Here is a 19,546-nt window from a genome sequence, read left to right as displayed (position 1 = left end):
ATGACAACTGAGGAGATTTCAGTCACAAACTTTAAAGCTTTAAAACAGAACAACTTCACACCAACATGGAAGTGAAACCCTGAATGATTCAGATGTTTATTTATTATCTGAGTGAAGCTTCATGAATATTTAATCAGCAGAAACTCAGCAGATGTTCTTGGTTTTCACTGAACCTGTTGATCCTCAGACACTAAAGGCTGAATGAAGGGATCCACTGGGAGGATCAACTGGTCACATGAGGGAGATCCCCTCCACAGGGAGGTCAGCACTGTTCACACTGGCTGTGTGTAGCTGTGTGTGTGCCGGATGCTCCACACGTCCCCGTTCAGAGCGTTCGCCGCCCCCTGCAGCGTCCAGGTGAACAGAGCCAGCTGCCGTCTGAAGCGGTTCTCGTCGAAGCGTCCGGGGTCAGAGGTCAGCAGGGTCAGATGCTCAGTGAGCGCGCTCAGAGTGTGGTTGCCCCGCCCATGGATCACATGGCGGAACGGCGTCTCCATGGCCGACACGTACTGAGACAGGAAGTAGTACTCCACCTGGAGGCAGACGGGAAAGGTCAGAGGTCAGACATCTGTCTGTGTGATGAACGGCTGATTAACTGTCATGATGCCGACGTCTCCATGCCGAGTCTGTCAGGGTAACGACTGACATGCTGAGGTTTCAGTTCTCATTTCACTTTCATCAGGTTCCCTTTATACCAACAGCTTCAACTTCTTCTGCTTCAAACAGAGCTGCCTACAGGAACAACTGGCTCTCACTGCCCCCAGTGGACAACTGCAGTACAACATGCACACAGGCTAAACAGGAAGTGACAGGATAACTTGGAGCCTTTCAAAATAAATGAGAAAACATGAACTCAAAGTCAAGATGAGAGCCTGTTCTGTTCCCTCCATGCTGCCGGTTCCGGTACCTTCATGATCCTGGTGTTGTAGAACCGGGCCGTGTTCGGGTCGTGCAGGTCGCTGTAGTCGATGGCTCTCTGCAGAGTCTCTGCCGCCCGGCTGTAATCGCCTCTGGCGCTGAAGAGCCACTGGGGGGAGACGCCTCTGGACTGGGAGGACAGAGACTGGCTGAGGGACACCAGATGGACACCACCTGTCCTCCACCTGATGGACACCACCTGTCCTCCACCTGATGGACACCACCTGTCCTCCACCTGATGGACACCACCTGTCCTCCACCTGATGGACACCACCTGTCCTCCACCTGATGGACACCACCTGTCCTCCACCTGATGGACACCACCTGTCCTCCACCTGATGGACACCACCTGTCCTCCACCTGTCCCCCTGTCCCTACCTGCAGCTCAGCCGAGTGCTTGTTGAGGTGGGCGCTGAACTGCAGCACCGTCTGAGCGTAGGAAGTGATGCGTAGAGGCAGGATGTGGTCATGGACCAACCGCAGCACCATCTCCCCCACCAGCTCCGCCAGGCTCCGCCCAGTGACCCCCAGACGACCCCCCAGCACCTCCTGGAGGCGAGGGACGGTGTCCAGCGGCGTGTTGAGGAACGGATAGGATCTGTCCTGGAGGACGAGGAGACAGACAGGAGGACGAGCTGGGAGGTAGACTGGTTCTGATGGTTCTACTGGTTCTGATGGTTCTGATGGTTCTACTGGTTCTAGCTCTACGTTTCAATGTCCTGACAGCCATTATTGTTCTAATGGACCCAGAACCGGGCCTCTCTGGTCCGACCCATCGTTACAGAACCGGGCCTCTCTGGTCCGACCCATCGTTACAGAACCGGGCCTCTCTGGTCCGACCCATCGTTACAGAACCGGGCCTCTCTGGTCCGACCCATCGTTACAGAACCGGGCCTCTCTGGTCCGACCCATCGTTACAGAACCGGGCCTCTCTGGTCCGACCCATCGTTACAGAACCTTACCTCGGTGAATCTCAGCTCCATGGCAGGAACTCCAGCGAAGGCAGTGAAGCTGTAGGCGCCGCTGTTCAGGTAGAGGGGTTTCATGCTGAGGGGAGACGCAGCAGTTAGCCTGTAGCTAGCCTGTCGGCCATCTTGTCCAGAGGACTAGAGCTCTGATTGGTTCCTCACATCCTCCAGCTGCCTCCGTCTCTCTCAGCCTGACTGTAGATGGTCTGACCTGCATGTTTGGGATGCTCCACCTGCAGAAGCCCAGGAACAGGAGACACCTGGTGGCTGCATGTGGAACTGCATCCTGGAGTCACTATAGATCCTCCAGCTGCTTCTCTGCTCCAATCAGAAACCTGAATCTGATCAGCAGCAGCAGATCTGGGCCTGAATTATACTGATGATGAATCAAACTAACATTTATGATCTGAACAGATCAAGAGCTGAAGGAGTCCAGGTACAGATCCCTGTGGATCCCTGTAGATCCCTGTGGATCCCTGTGGATCCCTGTGGATCCCTGTGGATCCCCGTGGATCCCTGTAGATCCCCGTGGATCCCTGTAGATCCCCGTGGATCCCTGTAGATCCCTGTGGATCCCTGTGGATCCCCGTGGATCCCTGTAGATCCCCGTGGATCCCTGTAGATCCCCGTGGATCCCTGTAGATCCCCGTGGATCCCTGTGGATCTGTACCTGTTTTAACACCAAACACTGTAAAACCAAACCTGTTGGAGCTGAGATCATTTATCATCATGTCTCTTTAAATTCAACCATTTTAAACTCTGAACCCGACATCAGAGGAACCTGCTCACCTGTCTGATGGCGGCGTCCAGCAGGTCGACCAGCAGAGGACTGGTGGAGGCCGACAGGTGATCATCACCTGGAGAGCAACACATCCTGTTAGCTCTGATTGGCTGAGAGGAAACCAAGCCCTCTGATTGGTTCACTTACCCATGATGGCCTGATCCAGACTGAAGTAGGCCACGGCCTTCAGGTGCAGCATGGACAGGTAACCCTGGGGGTCAGAGGTCACAGTCAGGCAGAGTTCAGGTCAGCAGCAGGTAGAAAGGCATTCTGGGAAAAACCTCGAGCCATTCCGTCGCTCCGACGTTCCCGAAGTCTCCGGCATCCCAGCTGACGAAGAGCAGACTGCGCCTGGGACTGAAACCTGCAACCATCAACAGGAACAAGAGGTTCACCTGGACAGGTAGAGACAGGAAGTCCACCTGTCCAGGTGAGTCAGAGACAGGAAGTCCACCTGTCCAGGTGAGTCAGAGACAGGAAGTCCACCTGTCCAGGTGTCCTTACCGTTCTTCACCATGGCGCTGAAGGTTCTGGCCAGCTCCAGCAGGACGGCGGTTCCGACTCCAGACTTCACGGCTCCTGGACCCAGAGAGTCTCGCTGGGCTCCCAGTATGACGTACTGGTCTGGGTCAGAGGTCACTGGTTTACACCTGGAGCTTCACCTGGCGGTGGTGATGATGTCACAGCGTACCTGGCTCAGCTCGGCCCTCCAGGGAGGAGAAGATGTTGTTGAGCAGAACCGGAGTCATCAGGTTCTGGACCGACAGCCGGACCCTCCGACCAGAACCGAAGTCCGGACCGAGAACGCAGCGGACGTACGGCAGCCGCCCTCTCCAAGATGGCGGACAGGGAGGACCCGTCAGCTGACTGAGGAGCAGAGACAGGTAGCAGCTGAACACCTGAGGGGGCGGAGCTTACCGTAACACCTGAGGGGCAGGGCCTAAACGAGGAGGCGGGTCCTACCTGAGCAGCTTGGCGGCTACAGTAGCGGTGATTGGCAGCGCTGGGATCAGCGGGAGGCCGGAGGACGGGATGGGGGGGAACCGGGAGAGGTTGAAGGAGGGGAAGCCGGGGGTGAAGGGGTCACCTGAGCCTAGGTGGACCTGCAGGGAGAGGAGCTGATTGGTCAGGAGCTCAGGTGAGTCTAAGGTTAGTTTAAGGTCAGGTGTCTCTCTCTGTTACATGCTCGGACACGGCGGTGTGAGCGTTCAGTCCCAGGCGCCGAGGGTCCTGCGGCAGGTCGGCGGGGTCAGGGTAGATCAGAGCTCCGCCCCCTCCGTTCCTCTCGGCCAACCAGACCTTCTCGGCGAAGCTGACTCCGCCCCCAACCCGCATCACCACCAGGTGGCCGGCTGCCGACACGCCGACACTCCTCAGCCAGTTGAAGTCCTCTGGACGGCCGTAGTGGGCGTAGACCACGCCCCCCTGTGGACGGACATGTGAGTGGGACTGTGGTTGCCATGGAGACCACGCCCCCCTGTGGACGGACAGGTGAGTGGGACTGTGGTTGCCATGGAGACCGGCACTTCCTGTGCTCCTACCGTGTAGTTTCCTGTGGCGCTGTAGGGACAGTAGTCAGACGGGTTCAGAGGAATCTGTTCAGAGACCCGACCTGCAGAATCCACCAGGTGGAGGGAGCTGGGGACGGACCTGGAGGGACAAGGTGTGAACTTTAAATAAACTTTATGTTTAGCTCAGAAATTCATGAGCTTTGCAAGTCAAAGTCAACAATTTGTCAGGCCTTCAGCTGCTACATTATTGGTTAAAATATACAGATTTTCCGGACTATATTTTCCAGAGCGCACCTCACTATAAGCCGCACCTACGATTAAAAAAAAAAAAAAAGACATTTACACATACATCGTCCCTCAGCGTGTCCTGGGTCTCCCCTCCTCCCGGTGGGACCTGAACTCCTCACCAGGGAGGCGTCCAGGAGGCATCCTGACCAGATGCCCGAGCCTCAACTGGCTCCTCTCGACGTGGAGGAGCAGCGGCTCTACTCTGAGTCCCTCCCAGATGACCGAGCTTCTCTCTCTAAGGGAGAGCCCAGCCACCCTGCGGAGGAGGAAACCCATTTCGGTCGCTTGTATCCGTTCTTTCGGTCATGAACCGCTCCAGTGAGAGCTGCAGATCACGATCTGATGAAGCCAACAGGACCACATCATCCGCAAAAAGCAGAGATGTGATCCTAAGGCCACCAAAACGGATCCCCTCAACACCTCGGCTGCTCTAGAAATTCTGTCCATGAAGGTAATGAACAGAATCGGTGACAAAGGGCAGCCTTGGTGGAGTCCAACTCTCACCGGAAACGAGCCCGACTTACTGCCGGCAATGCGGACCAGACTCTGACACCGGTCATACAGGGACCTGACAGCCCGTATCAAAGGGCCCGGTACCCCATACTCCCGGAGTACCCCCCACAGGGCCCCCGAGGGACACGGTCGAACGCCTTCTCCAAGTCCACAAAACACATGTAGACTGGTTGGGCGAACTCCCAGAACCCTCCAGGACCCTGCTGAGGGTGTAGAGCTGGTCCAGTGTTCCACGACCAGAACCAGAACCACACTGCTCTTCCTGAATCCGAGGTTCGACTATCCGACGGACCCTCCTCTCCAGGACCCCTGAATAGACCTTACCAGGGAGGCTTAAGAGTGTGACCCCCTGTAATTGGAGCACACCCTCCGGTCCCCCTTTTTAAACAGGGGGACCACCACCCCAGTCTGCCAGTCCAGGAGAACTGCCCCCAATGCCCCCTTTCTCCATGGCCTCATTCTCCAAAACTCATCGCAGCGAAAATGGGAGCCGTGCCGTCGCTCCAGACCACGTAACCGACCTGCGCAAAACCGCCAGGCTGTACCACGCCTGAAACCAGCGTCTCTCAAAGTGCGCGGTGAGAACCGCGGGCGACCCAAACTTCTGGTACCAGATGTCCAACATACTGAGGTCCAACAGGTGGAAGATCCAGAGTTTGTAGCCAAGGTTAGAATCTTACACCGCATCATCAAAGTTATGCATCACCTGTCGAACATAAAAAGCGACTCCAGATGATTATCCGCTCTCCATCAGGAGGATCATGGAACATCTCTCTGAGGTCATCGTTCCAGCTTTCCCCTCGCCTAAGACAGCTATGCTGATCGATGGGAAAGCAAAAAACTGGACACACACAACCTTGATTATATTGAGAGAACACTACAAGTTGTGCTTGACCGGTGACCTGGGATTGTTGCTTGAGCTGGGACCGGGTGCATGGGAGGCCGCCTTTGAGGTAGCAACGAAATGGGCAAGGCGGAACCTCGGCAAACGCCTCCAGGAAGCCTCAATCCTGCGGGCACGCACTGGCTGGAAGAAAAACTAAGAAAGCGTGGACCACAGACTGTACCCAGCTCTGCTGGGAAAGACATTGTTAAGGTGAGCGAGGCCGTTTTTGATTTGGACACAGAATTAAAGCACGTTCCCCTCACCCAACACCAGCCTCCTACCACTTCCACCAGGGCAGAGCTTGCTGAAGCAACTGGCGGACCTATTAGCCTCCCGTCGCAACCCGCGGAGGAACCCGCCAGAAAACGAAAAGAAAAACGAGGCCATCTGGAAGAGCGAATATGTTTAGAAGAGGAACAGGCAAATAGTGAGGACCTGTTGGCCAGTGACACCTCGGCATACGAAGATCTCACCTCTGATGCTGAAGCTGAGGTCTGTCTTTTCATAAATCCTGGACCACCTGCTCCAGCTAGGCTAATAGCGCCTCAACGAAAACCATCCATCTCCTTTCCGAGGCCAGACTTCTCAACTCAGGAACTAGAGCTGGCTCTCCGAGATGACAAACTTACCGTTTCAGGGCCTGAGAACCAGACTTCTCCTCAAGCGGCTGTTCCTGCGGAGGGAAAGGATGCAGTGGTCGTATCCGCTCCTGCTTCTCCAGATGCGATGGCCGGTTCTGCTGAGACTCCTACTGACTTGACCTCTAATGCTCTTCCTGCTTCTCCTACAGGGACTTCTGCCCCTTCTGTGGACTTTGTTGCTCCTGCTGGCGCTGACCTACAGGCAGCCCCGATTTCTCCACCCCTACAGGTGGTAACTCGGAGAGGACATTCAGCTCAGGCCCAAGAGATAGTAGAACCCAAGACACCGGAGAACCAACATACCTGCCGACGTCCGACCCGCCACATCTCAACCCCAAACAAGTTCAGGAACTGGAACCTATCACACGTAAGTGGGTCATACTGGGGGACTGGAATGTAGCCCCCACTTTTGACGCGGCGGATCTCCAGGTGGACGCGTTCCCTGGGGCGAAGTGGAAACACGCGGAGGCCCTTCTACGGAGAGCAAACATTAGATGCCGGGTGGAACGTCTCATCCTCTCCTTCGTGATTAACAATAGGGCTCAGAGGGTCAAGGCGACACAAATCGCTGACCTGCAGGCTGACCTTCAGGCTGACCTGCAGGAGGCCTCCCTGAGGTTTCCTGATGCAAAAATCCTCATACCTGAGGTTAATTTTGTGAGGGCCACATCCCTGCTCTCCCGGAAGGGTTTGAAACAGAAAAGGATGGCATACATTGGACCCCAGCCACGGCGGCCGCCATGCTGGCACACTGGTCCAGTGTACAGAAAAATTAGAAGGCCCATTGGGCCCACAAGAACCGAGAGGGGATGAGACGGTTATTGATCTTTCTTCCAGCTTCATCTGTTCTGAAACACAGCAGAGCTTGCTGAGTAAAGGTCTGACCTTTGTCCCCTGTACCAGAAACAGATGGGCGGAGCTCGAAAGCAGGTATGACCTTCAACAATAAGACCGCAGAGTCAAATTGGCTGTTTTTTAAGGTGATTCTAGGAGGCCGCCTCAGCCTTTCACTAACAGATCCATCTGGGTTCCTCCCAGGAGAGAATTTCCTCCTGAAACATCCGGAAAGATTGTGACTTTTTTGAAAAACACTTTAAAATGGACAGGTTGGAACCCGGTTTGATGGAAGCTGAGATTTCAGCACAGGCAGAGCTCATAAATAATGACCAAACTAAGCCTGCAGACAAAGGGAGTGCAGTTGTCATTTTGGACAGGCAGCAATATTTGTGGGAATGTTACAATTATCTGATAAAAACTATTAATGAAACTAAGTAAGCCGATCTACCCGGATACTATTCCAACTGTGGCTAAAATTCTGAATCAGTTACACAAAAACAAATTCATTCTGGCAAAACAAAAAGCATTTATATTAGGACCACCAAGGCCCAGATTATTCTACATTTTGCTAAAAGTCCACAAAGACCCGAATACATGGGAGAAAAGATTAAATGTCCCCCCGGGTAGGCCTATCGTCTCAGATTAGTCAGACCTACGGTACGGCTGAATTTACTGATTTTTATTGTTACATCAAAGACACTTATCATTTTATTGACTTTGTGAAAAACATCAAAATACCTGTGAACTCCTAGCTTTTCACTATCGGTGTGGACAGCTTACACACAAATATTGCCACTGAAAAGGTATGAAACCGTCCAGAATGTCTTTCTGAAGAATCCTGATGTTGGAAGTCATTCGACCTTCAGAGATAAACCTCCTCAGGAATGATTTCCTCTTCAACAGTGAGTGGCTCCTGCAGGTCCAGGGAACTGCCACGGGGAAAAGGTCTGCACCGGCCTACGCAAATATTTTCATGGCGGATTGGGAGGAATCTGCACTAAATGCCTGCATCAAAAAGCTGCTGCACTTTTTACGGTATTTAGACGACATCTGGGGAGCGTGGCGTCATTCAGAGGAGGATCTTAAACACTTTCTACACACCTGAACAACCACAATGCTTCCATCAAATGAAAGTCCTCCACCAGCCTGACTGCAGTGGATTTCTTAGACACAACAACCTTTAAAGGTCCAGATTTCAACAACACTGGCAGATTGGACAGTTTATTTCAAACCCACTGACTCACCCACATTGTTATTCAAGTCCAGCTTTCATCCAAAGCTGGACTAGTTAAATCACAACTGATTAGATTTCAGAGAATCTGCACACAAAAATCAGACTTTTATGAAGCAGCTCAGGTGCTGTTCTCAGCTTCGTCCAGCAGGGGGTACCAGAGATCCTTCTGAAGTCATTTTGTGAGTCCAAACGGCCAGATGGCACCATGACTCTTCCCTTCATCAGCACCTACAGATGACACCATGACTCTTCCCTTCATCAGCACCTACAGATGGCACCATGACTCTTCCCTTCATCAGCACCTACAGATGGCACCATGACTCTTCCCTTCATCAGCACCTACAGATGGCACCATGACTCTTCCCTTCATCAGCACCTACAGATGGCACCATGACTCTTCCCTTCATCAGCACCTACAGATGGCACCATGACTCTTCCCTTCATCAGCACCTACAGATGACACCATGACCTCATGCACCATGACTCTTCCCTTCATCAGCACCTACAGATGGCACCATGACTCTTCCCTTCATCAGCACCTACAGATGACACCATGACTCTTCCCTTCATCAGCACCTACAGATGGCACCATGACTCTTCCCTTCATCAGCACCTACAGATGACACCATGACTCTTCCCTTCATCAGCACCTACAGATGGCACCATGACTCTTCCCTTCATCAGCACCTACAGATGGCACCATGACTCTTCCCTTCATCAGCACCTACAGATGGCACCATGACTCTTCCCTTCATCAGCACCTACAGATGGCACCATGACTCTTCCCTTCATCAGCACCTACAGATGGCACCATGACTCTTCCCTTCATCAGCACCTACAGATGGTACCATGACTCTTCCCTTCATCAGCACCTACAGATGACACCATGACTCTTCCCTTCATCAGCACCTACTCACCTGCTAATGTCAGTTTGGCCAAAGCTTTGAGAAAAAATCCAGCCTGCCAGTGGAAGGCTGACCAACTGGAGGGTCATGCCTGACTTTCGAAGAAACAGGAACCTGACGGACCATCTCGTTCATGCGAAGCTCAGATCACAGACTGAGCCGAGCACAGATGGACAGGGACAGGACTTCAGACTCCAAAATGGCTGCTGAACCACTGTACCCACAAAGTATATGTTATTCTGCAAGTCGGGGTCCACAAACAATAATAAGATGCCAGGTTTGTAGAAGAAGGTTTGTGGGTCATACGACAAACACAATGCTAGCCTGGTTGGTTTTGCATGAGTGAGATGTTTCCGGAGGGAAGATGAGGAAACCATACAGCTTGCTGACTGCACATTTCATCCAACACACCTGGAGTGCAGCAAGAACGATGGTCCTAAAACCCAACCCCACCTGGACCATGGGCCAGAGATAAAAAGCGACCTTGATTTGGATATTTAAATTGGGCACCTACTTACCTCAAGGCTTGAATGAGCGGTGACCGCATCATTCCTCATGGAGCAGGATGGCCTGTGTACTGTCCCCCTGCCACCCTCAGCGGCGTTGGCACTTATGGTCTGATGACCGTTTTTCATATTTCTATATATCATTAGTTGGTATTTTGAGTAACCATGGCAACATAATTTAGATAAAATGAGTCAAATTCAAGTCACAACAAATCCTAACTGACTGTTTTGTGTCGGTTACACTAAAAGTCGACATAGTGTGTGTCCGAATTCAGGGTCTGCATCCTTCGATAACTGGTCTACGTAGGACGGGTCCTTCGAAGGCCGGGACTAAACTAAGACCAGAAGAGAAACACCTGTGGATTCAGACACGTCCAGCCTTGACCTTGATTTTGTTTTGGCCAAAACTAAATTTATTTCTTTCTCTCATGTCATTTCATTAACACAAACATCAGAGTCCTGCCCACCATCGTTACACAGCCCTGCAGCGTTGATGTTTCTTCTCTTGGTTGGCATAAAATCTTGGTAATTAAATAAAAGTTGTACGTTTTGGCTGTTTTTTTAATTATGTCATAAGATGTGATGCATAGGGGATTCATCCATCCATCCATCATCCATCATCCATCCATCATCCGTCCATCCGTCCGTCCGTCCGTCCGTCCGTCCATCCCTTTTCTTTACACCCTTGTCCCTCAGTGGGGTCAGGAGCTGCTGGTTCCTCTCCAGCTAACGTTCCGGGCGAGAGGCGGGGTCACCTGGACAGGTCACCAGTCTGTTGCAGGGCAACACAGAGACACATAGGACACACAACCATGCACACACACACTCACACCTAGGGGCAATTTAGACAGACCAATTAACCTGACAGTCATGTTTTTGGACTGTGGGAGGAAACCGGATAACCCGGAGAAAACCCACCATGCACAGGGAGAACATGGAGACTCCATGCAGAAAGACAGGGAATCGAACCCAGAACCTTCTTACTGACATTAACTTTCATAAATAGAAGTTTGTGAAAAAGCTTAACTCCAGTCTTTGACAACGTAAAGTTTTATGTATTTCAGTGTCATTTACAGACTTGGTCATATGAAGATCCATGTAGTAATTTGTAATAAAAATAAAACATGGTCTTGGTTCTGAATGCATGGAAACATTTATGTTTCTATGTATTCAGAACCAAGACCATGTTTTATTTTTATTACAAATTACTAGAAGTCATAACTTTTGATAAAGCTGATAACTGTAAGCAGATGAAATTATAGAAATGAAATTGAGGAAAGATTATTTAACAGTTAAACAATTTTAATAGATTTTAATGTTGATCCTTATTTTTTCTTCTCTATCTGGCGAATCATTTGAGCCAAATTTGTAAAGATGAGCATAAGAACCTCATTAAAAAACATTTTGTTGAACAAAATGAACAAAACTATAGAAGAAAAGAAAAACATTCAGAGGACTGACTGGACAAATGTAGTTGGATCCATTTACCCGTTTTGCTCTTTTAAAAGGCATCGACTGAAGGAGTTGGTTCTACCAAACCTGGTCCAGTTTCCATGTTCTGCAGATCTGATGGCTGCCATGTGAATGTAGGAATAGCTAACGGCTAGAAGGAACTGTTAGCTCTGAAGGGGACCAGAGCACAGGTTGTATGGAGACCAGTAGGTGCAGGTTGTAGAGATGACCTGACCCAAAACCTGAAAACACTTCCAAGAACCATGCATCTGAACCACACTGACAACCAAACGGTGATTATGGCTCCAGAGACGAGGCTCCGACTAAAGACGTCTTAAAGTTATTTCTTTTCAGGCTAGAAAACGACATCGACTTCACAGGAACGAAACGATAAGTCTGCAGAAAACGGTGAATCTGAAAACAGGATCTGAAGACGACGTTCTACTAGTGATGCAGGACAAACGGGTTCAGCTGTGGTCAGCAAGGAGCGTCAAGGTTTTCCAGGAGCTGTGAGGACATCGGACATCTTGACACACACAGCTAACGCTAACCCTTTAAAGAGAACCAAGACTCAAAAACAGCTCCAAGAGAAGCTAATTTACTGAAATATACAAGTTTTGGCACAATCAGCATACCAATACAGCTACATGTTATATTTCAGAATATTTTTATATTTCATTACAAAGATTTTATTTAGAAATATTATTTTAAACACTGATTTAGACACTTAAAAACTAAAGTGCATTTGAACATGTATCTGCAGTTTTGAGTAACTAAAGAGCCGGAAGGATGGAAAGATGTGAATCTTTCTCCTTTCAAAAAGTTAAGAAAAATGTATTATTGCTCTGAACCAGAAACATGTAAATAAAGTATGATATTACCTCAAATGTAGAAATTTTGTATATTTGCATTTTTAAATGAATGTTGAGTTATAAATATGGCAACAATATTTATAACACAAAACCAGATTACAAATCAAATTGTGTTGCATTGTTATCTGGTCTATTTGTTGTGTTTCCTATTCCATTACTTATTGCTTTATAATTATAATACCTAAAGTTTTTGTTCTGTTACTCAGTCGAGTCGATGAAAACTGTAATTGTGCTTAAATTTCTATGTGACGTTAGAAATGAAAGAACTTCCAGGTGAAAACATGTCGGTAAAGACCAGCAGAGGACGGGAACACGATGACCAGGCAGCAGGAAATGCAGGTCGGCATGTGGAAAATGTTTTACTTTGAAGTTATTTTATAAGTTATTTTATAAACCCCTGGGATAAATGATGCCTCAGCCAAACCCAACGTCCCAAACTGAGATGTAAAAGATCAAAACCATAAAGTATCTATTTTAAGTCAGTTGTATGGTGGATGAAAGGCAACTTTGTGGTAACTTTTGTTACCGTAGTCTGGAGTCCAGAGGACCACATTAACCACTAGTTGGTCCAAATGACATTTCCAGAAACAGCTGGAGTCTTTGTGGTGGATACAGAGGTTGTTGTTATTCACACAGCAGCTGCAGACATTCAGGCCACACCAGCGGCTAACTGGTGACGTGATGGAAGTAGACCATTATATATTTCTAAAGAGTATATATATTTCAATCATATCTAAACATATAACATTATTCTAGTTGTTACTTTGTTGTAATGAATATTTTGTCAATTGACCTATGAGCAGTTTACAGTTAGGCTCCGCCCCTTTCCAAACCATTTAAAACTTTGGAGATTTACAAGGATCAAATAATCAATATTTGAACTTCAACTCTACCTGCATCATAATGGAGAAGGATGTCCTTTTTTGTATTTTAAAGTGATATCATGGCAAATTAGAAGTATTTTAAAATCCCAGTGAGTTTTTCAATACATGCATAAGAAGTGTCGTCCTACACTGTGTGGCACAGCAATTGCCAGCATTTATTTCTGATTATTAATAATCCTCTCATGAACACAGCGGTGGCTGAGCAGCTGATTTAAACTCCTGCTCTGCTCTCTGTCGTCTTTCAGTCGTTTTGTTTTTGTTAATGGAACCGAAACGCACTGAACATCTTGTTGAAACAATAATTACTGAGATTATTAATTTTAAATGTTTCGTTGACTTTTTATAATTATTCTTTATTAATGAAGCTACAAACGTTCAGGATCTTAGTGAATATGTTTGATAAGCCTATCAGAGGAGGAAGTGCTGACTCAGCGTCCTGACGGCTTCAGCTTGTCACCTGCAGAGACTCAAAACCTTTACGATCGCCGTATTGAGCTCCCCTGGTGTAGAACCTGAAGGGACGTCCTGTCACCATGGCAACCGTACCCAGTCCAGAGGACTGGTGGACGGCTGGTACTGGAGTCTGTTGGGTAAAAACTAACCCTGACCTTTGACCTGTGAAAACTTCCTGTTCTGACTTTGAATAAAGGAAGTTTTTGTTTCAGGGGAAGAGGAACCAGGCGGTTCCTACTGAGCTTCAGAAACTGGACCGGTTCTGTGGACGGGTTGAGACGAGTAGAAGCTTCAGTCTGTGAGCTGCTTCAGTAGGAAACAATGAAACATCCTGTTGGTTCTGATTGTCTCTGAATGTCCAGTCAAAGTCAGTCGGTTCTGATCCAGTGAGTCATAAACTCAGCGTGAGATGAACCTGGTAGAGGAACTGGATCAGACCGGTTCTGAAGCTGCAGGTCACCTGCAGACAGGTGAGCCCAACAGACCAACCCTCATAAGCCCCGCCCCCTTCTGTCTCACCTGTCAGGTACCTGCAGCGTGGCGTCCAGCGACTCGGTCCAGGTGTGATCCATCTGCAGCTTCCTGAACCGACCCAGAACCTCTGAGGCCAGAACCGTTCCCTCTGAGGAACCGGGGGATGATCGGCTCTGCTGACCCGGCTGGAACAGAGACGGCCAATCACAGGGCAGGAACCAGACGGCCAATCAGAGGGCAGGAACAGAGACGGCCAATCAGAGGGCAGGAAGAGAGACGGCCAATCAGAGAGCAGGAACCAGAGAGCAGGAACCAGCCGACCTGCTGTTACCATGGTAACCCCATCATACCTGACGGTGCTGAGCAGATCTTCGTCCTGCAGCAGCCTCCTCATCATCTCCCTCAGCTCCCCCAGGTAAAGCTCCGCCCCTCCGTCTGCAGGTCTGTTAGCCCCGCCCCCTGGCTGCTCTAGCCCCGCCTCCTGTGAACAGAGGCCCCGCCCCCTGAGCACAGCGAGGGCCAATAGGATCGCTGGTAGAGGATTACATGTCAGTCACATGACCAGGTGTTGCTCTGACCAGGTGATCTCTCTGGTCTTACCTGCAGTAAAGGCCACGCCCCCACACACACCTAGCAGCACACAGCCTCTCCTGTTACCATGGAGACGCCTCAGCAGCCGCCCTGTGACGTCACCGATAGGCCCCGCCTCCTCCAGACTAAGCTCCTCCCTCTGGGCTGCAGCTTCCTCATCAGACTAGAGAGAGAGAGTTGTTACCATGGTTACAGGACAGAGGGGGCGGGGCTAAGCTCTGCAGGGAGTTACCTGAGTCAGGTGAGCTGTCAGAGTTCCCATGATGCACTGCAGGGAGAGAACAGAACCGTGAACCCAGGTCATCCTAACTAGGAGGTCAAAGGTCAACCAGAGCCCAGATGGTCCTGATCAGGTCCGCCATGTTTCACCTGGTGGACAGTCAGGTGAACCATGGAGGGGTCAAAGGTCAACCATGAATCCGTCTCAGTCTGCTGCTCCGTCATGCTGTGGGTCGGATCAGTAAAGGTTTCACCACCTGGTTCTGGTTCTGACACCTGGTCCAGTCTGTCCAGGTGACACCTGTCTGTCCTCTGATTGGACAGCTGGTCAGCTGGCTGAGGTCAAAGTTCAGGACAGGAGATCATCTCTCCTTCTTCCTGATGACATCATCCTGAGGCTGAGCCCTGATTGGCTGACTGCTGCAGCCTGAGGAGGTTCTGGTGGTTCTGATCCATCTGCTGATGGTCTTTATATCAGATCAATAATCAGATTATCTGATATTCTGTCAGCAGGAGGTCACAGGTCATAAGGTCACAGGTCAATGTAACCTGCTCTACTAGAGAAAAGGAAGCAGCTGATATTGATTATTGATCAGGTTTTTATCTCTGATAACATCAAGTAGAACCTGGAGCCCAGATCCAGATCAGGTAGATCAGATTCATCATGGTTCTATTATAAAAGTCTATAGATCATCAATCAGCCGCTGATGAGGCCCGGTTCTGGTTCTGGTTCTGTTAATGACCCAATAATCTGTTCAGGTTCAGATTATCTGGTAGGATTATTATAATCTGTCCTCACAGCTGGACCAACACGGTTCTGATCCAGTTCAGCTCTGCGTGTACAGAACCAATCAGACGGTCAGGGTCCAGTCTGACCGGTTCTGGTTCTGGTCCAGGTCTCTGCCTCCCAGCAGCAGCAGTTCCTCCTCCTGACCAGCAGGGGGAAACATCCTCCTCCTGTTCTAACCTGAAACGTCTCAGTTCTTACCTTCAGTTCGGACCCGGCTGCTCCCTGATCAGAACCAGAACTGCTCTGATCGGGTCGGGCTGAGTTCTGCAGGGTGACCCGGCTCGGCCTGCTGTGATTGGCTGCTCAGAGGTCAAAGGTCAGCAGAGTTAACTTTATTAACAGATCAGTAAACAGAGGCTGACCGGGTCCAAGCTGAGGTTCTGGACAGGAGCGGTTCTGATTGATTCTACAGAACCAGAACCAGAGGACGAGTTCTGCTGGGTCCAAGAATAAAAACAATCAGTTCTGTAATGGACCGGTTCTGGTCCGAGGTTCTGTTAGTTCTCACCGGGTTCTCCTGACCCAGTTCTATCAACCGTCTGTTCTGGTCCAGTTCATTAACCTGAACTGGTTCATGTTCACAGTTCACCTCTAAATGTTCTGAACCAGGTTCCCAGGTCCAGTTCAGCTGGTTCTGTTTGGTTTATTATTTATCTGAAATGATATTAAATAGATAAATGATATTTTTCTATAAAATAAATAATCTGAGCTGTTTCTGCTCAGAAACACTGAGAGAAACTGAAACTTTAATCTGAAACATTTAAAGTTTAACATAAAGATCCTATAGATCCTCCCAGCAGGGGGCGCTGCTCCCTCCTTCCTCTACTGGTGAACTCCAACAGGTGTCTCCTAGCAACTGATGAGTCATCAGCAGCTGTTTCCTGATTGGAGCAAGTTAAACACAGAGACGTCAGTCTGAGTGTTTCTCTCATTTCTTCAGCCCAACCTCAGGTCACCTGTAGATCCTAAAGGTCATCCTGCAGGTCATCTGCTGATCAACAGGACGGTCACTCTGCTGAGGTTCTGCTGGTTCTGAAGGTCCAACAGCCTGGAGGCTGACAGTCTGTAGAGGTTAAAAGGTTAAAACATCATTAATTATTCATGTTCATTAACTGATCACTGCTCCTTTATTTTCCCTTTAGGATCAATAAAGTATTTTAATCTGAATCATGAATGTGGTTTAATGACATCATCATGTCAGACTGAACTGAGATCATGTGATCAGGAAACATGACCTCTGACCTTCAGCTGCTGGACATACAGAGAAAACTAAACCAGTAAATTTACTGGTTGTTTCTTTCTTCTCACCTTCCAGGTTTATTTGATCAGCTGATACTTAGAGGACCTGATAGGAACCAGAACCTGGTCCAATCAGGAGCCGAGCTGTTTGGGTTGTTGGGAGCAGATGATGGATCCTGATTGGTTCATCATCATGATGACTCACTGACTGCTGGCCCTCTGATTGGTTCCTGTCCAGATGTTTCTAACACTGGGTCTCTCTGTCCTCCACCAACCTGCTCCACCTGGTAACTGGTGACATCATCACCAGCTGCTCTCTGATTGGCTGGGCTGAAGGTAAACCAGGTTCATTCTGATTGGTTCCCTGAACCAGATCAGAGTGGGCGTGTCTAGTGTCACATGACCAAGATGGCTCCGCCCACCTGACTAGCTGTTACCCAGCTGCTCCAGCAGGGGGCGTCTGACTCTGGTGGTGAACAGAGAGAAGCTTCTCCTGATTCCTCTGATGTTTCTAATGTTCGGCTCAATCAGCTGATCTCTGCTGTAAACAATGAGGCTGAATGTCAGCAGGACTGAGATCAGGAGCTGCAGCAGCACCGTCACAGCCTGACGCAGCTCAGAAACAGGAACTTCTAGTTTCAGGGACACATGACATGGTTTCTGTTTCAGATTTAATATGAATGATATTTTAAACAAAGTAATACATATACAGCCACCACTGATTAACTTGTTTCTCTCAAACAACTTTCACTTTAACAGGAGCAGAAATATTAAAAGTTTTCTACGTGGTTACTGATCTACCCTGACCTCTGACCTCTGACTTGACCTTTAGTTCCTCTGCAGGTTAATCTGGGATCTTGGGATATCAGGGATATAAATCCCCTTCTCACCCTCCGTGGGTGGTCTCTCTCTCTCTCTCTCTCTCTCCTCCAGTATCTTGGCTGTGCCTAGAACTGCACATTTCTGGACTGAGATGTCTGATGTTGTTCCTGTTTGAGCCACTGCTCCAGTTTGGGGGTGACTGTCTGCCCCGAGGGCCCCGATGACCACAGGCACCACTGTGGTCTTCACCTCCCAGGTCTTTTCCAGTTCCTCCCTGAGGCCCTGGTATTTCTCCAATTTCTCCTTTTTCCTGATGTTGTAGTCACTTGGTATTGCTACATCCACCACAACGGCTTTCCTCTGTTCTTTATCCACCACCACAATGTCCGGTTGGTTCGCCATCACCATCTTGTCTGTCTGGATCTGGAAGTCCCACAGGATCTTAGCTCGGTCATTCTCCACCACTTTTGGGGGTTTTTCTCCACTTTGATCTTGGGGCTTCCAGTCCATATTCTGCACAGATGTTCCTGTACACTATGCCCGCCACTTGGTTATGTCGTTCCATGTACGCTTTCCCTGCCAGCATCTTGCACCCTGCTATTATGTGCTGGACTGTCTCAGGGGCCTCCTTGCACAACCTACACCTTGGGTCTTGTCTGGTGTGGTAGATCTGAGCCTCTCTGGTGTTTAGGGCCTGTTCCTGTGCGGCCAGGATGAGAGCCTCTGTGCTGTCCTTGAGTCCAGCTTTCTCCAGCCATTGGTAGGATTTCCTGACATCAGCCACTTCAGTTATTTGTCGGTGGTACATCCCATGTAGGGGCTTGTCCTCCCATGACGGTACTTCCAGCACCTTGTCTTCTGTTCCCCATTGCCTGAGACATTCGCTGAGCATATCGTCCGTTGAGGCTGTGTGGGCGACCTTCCCTCTCTTTGTAACCATCCGACCACACTTCTCTAGTCCGAATGACACGACCTTCACTTTAACAGGAGCAGAAATATTAAAAGTTTACATCTCTAGTCCGAATGACATCCCAATGTCAGTGCTGTAGATCCTGGTGGTGTGGATCAGTGAGTCGATGTCTCGCTCGCTCTTGGCGTACAGCTTGATGTCATCCATGTAGAGGAGGTGACTGATCGTGGCCCCATTCTTGAGTCGGTATCCGTAGCCAGTCTTGTTGATGATTTGGCTGAGAGGGTTCAGGCCTATGCAGAACAGCAGTGGGGACAGAGCATCTCCTTGGTATATGCCACATTTGATGGACACTTGTGCAAGTGGTTTGCAGTTGGCTTCAAGGGTGGTTTTCCACAGCCCCATCGAGTTTGCAATGAAGGCTCTTAGAGTCCTATTGATGTTGTACATCTCTAAGCATTCAATGATCCAAGTGTGTGGCATTGAGTCATAGGCTTTCTTGTAATCAATCCAAGCCGTACACAGGTTGGTGTGTCGGGTTTTGCAGTCTCGGGCGACTGTGTGGTCTACCAGGAGTTGGTGTTTGGCTCCTCTGCTATTTATGCCTATGCCCTTCTGTGCCGTGCTCATGTATTTATCCATGTGCCCGCTTATCTTAGCCGCTATGATGCCTGACATGAGCTTCCATGTTGTAGAGAGACAGGTTATTGGCCGATAGTTGGATGGGACTGAACCCTTTGAGGATCCTTCTGTATCAGGATTGTGCGCCCTTCAGTTAACCATTCAGGGTGAGTCCCATTTTGTAGCAGCTGGTTCATTTGAGCTGCCAGTCGCTCATGGAGGGCAGTGAGT

General features: G+C 49.5%; 1 protein-coding gene across 1 annotated transcript; it reads right to left on the bottom strand.

Moving 5' to 3' along the window:
* Positions 1-66: 66 nt before the first annotated feature.
* Positions 67-15,103, bottom strand: LOC103460903 (transferrin receptor protein 2). The gene is given in 18 exon segments (XM_081599380.1): positions 67-533; positions 908-1,048; positions 1,297-1,521; positions 1,881-1,965; positions 2,049-2,119; positions 2,676-2,743; positions 2,815-2,878; positions 2,949-3,031; positions 3,172-3,291; positions 3,359-3,534; positions 3,631-3,770; positions 3,850-4,092; positions 4,209-4,317; positions 14,169-14,283; positions 14,286-14,308; positions 14,474-14,654; positions 14,724-14,877; positions 14,947-15,103. Coding segments are annotated over 18 exon segments (2,331 nt in total). The 5' UTR covers positions 15,019-15,103; the 3' UTR covers positions 67-272.
* Between the last annotated feature and the right edge of the window lie 4,443 nt (positions 15,104-19,546).

This window comes from Poecilia reticulata, chromosome 18 (assembly GCF_904066995.2).
Source record: "Poecilia reticulata chromosome 18, P_reticulata-male-v2, whole genome shotgun sequence".
Lineage (NCBI taxonomy): Eukaryota > Metazoa > Chordata > Actinopteri > Cyprinodontiformes > Poeciliidae > Poecilia > Poecilia reticulata.
The sequence above is the reverse complement of the archived record's forward strand: the minus strand, read 5'-3'. Positions and strand labels throughout refer to the sequence as shown.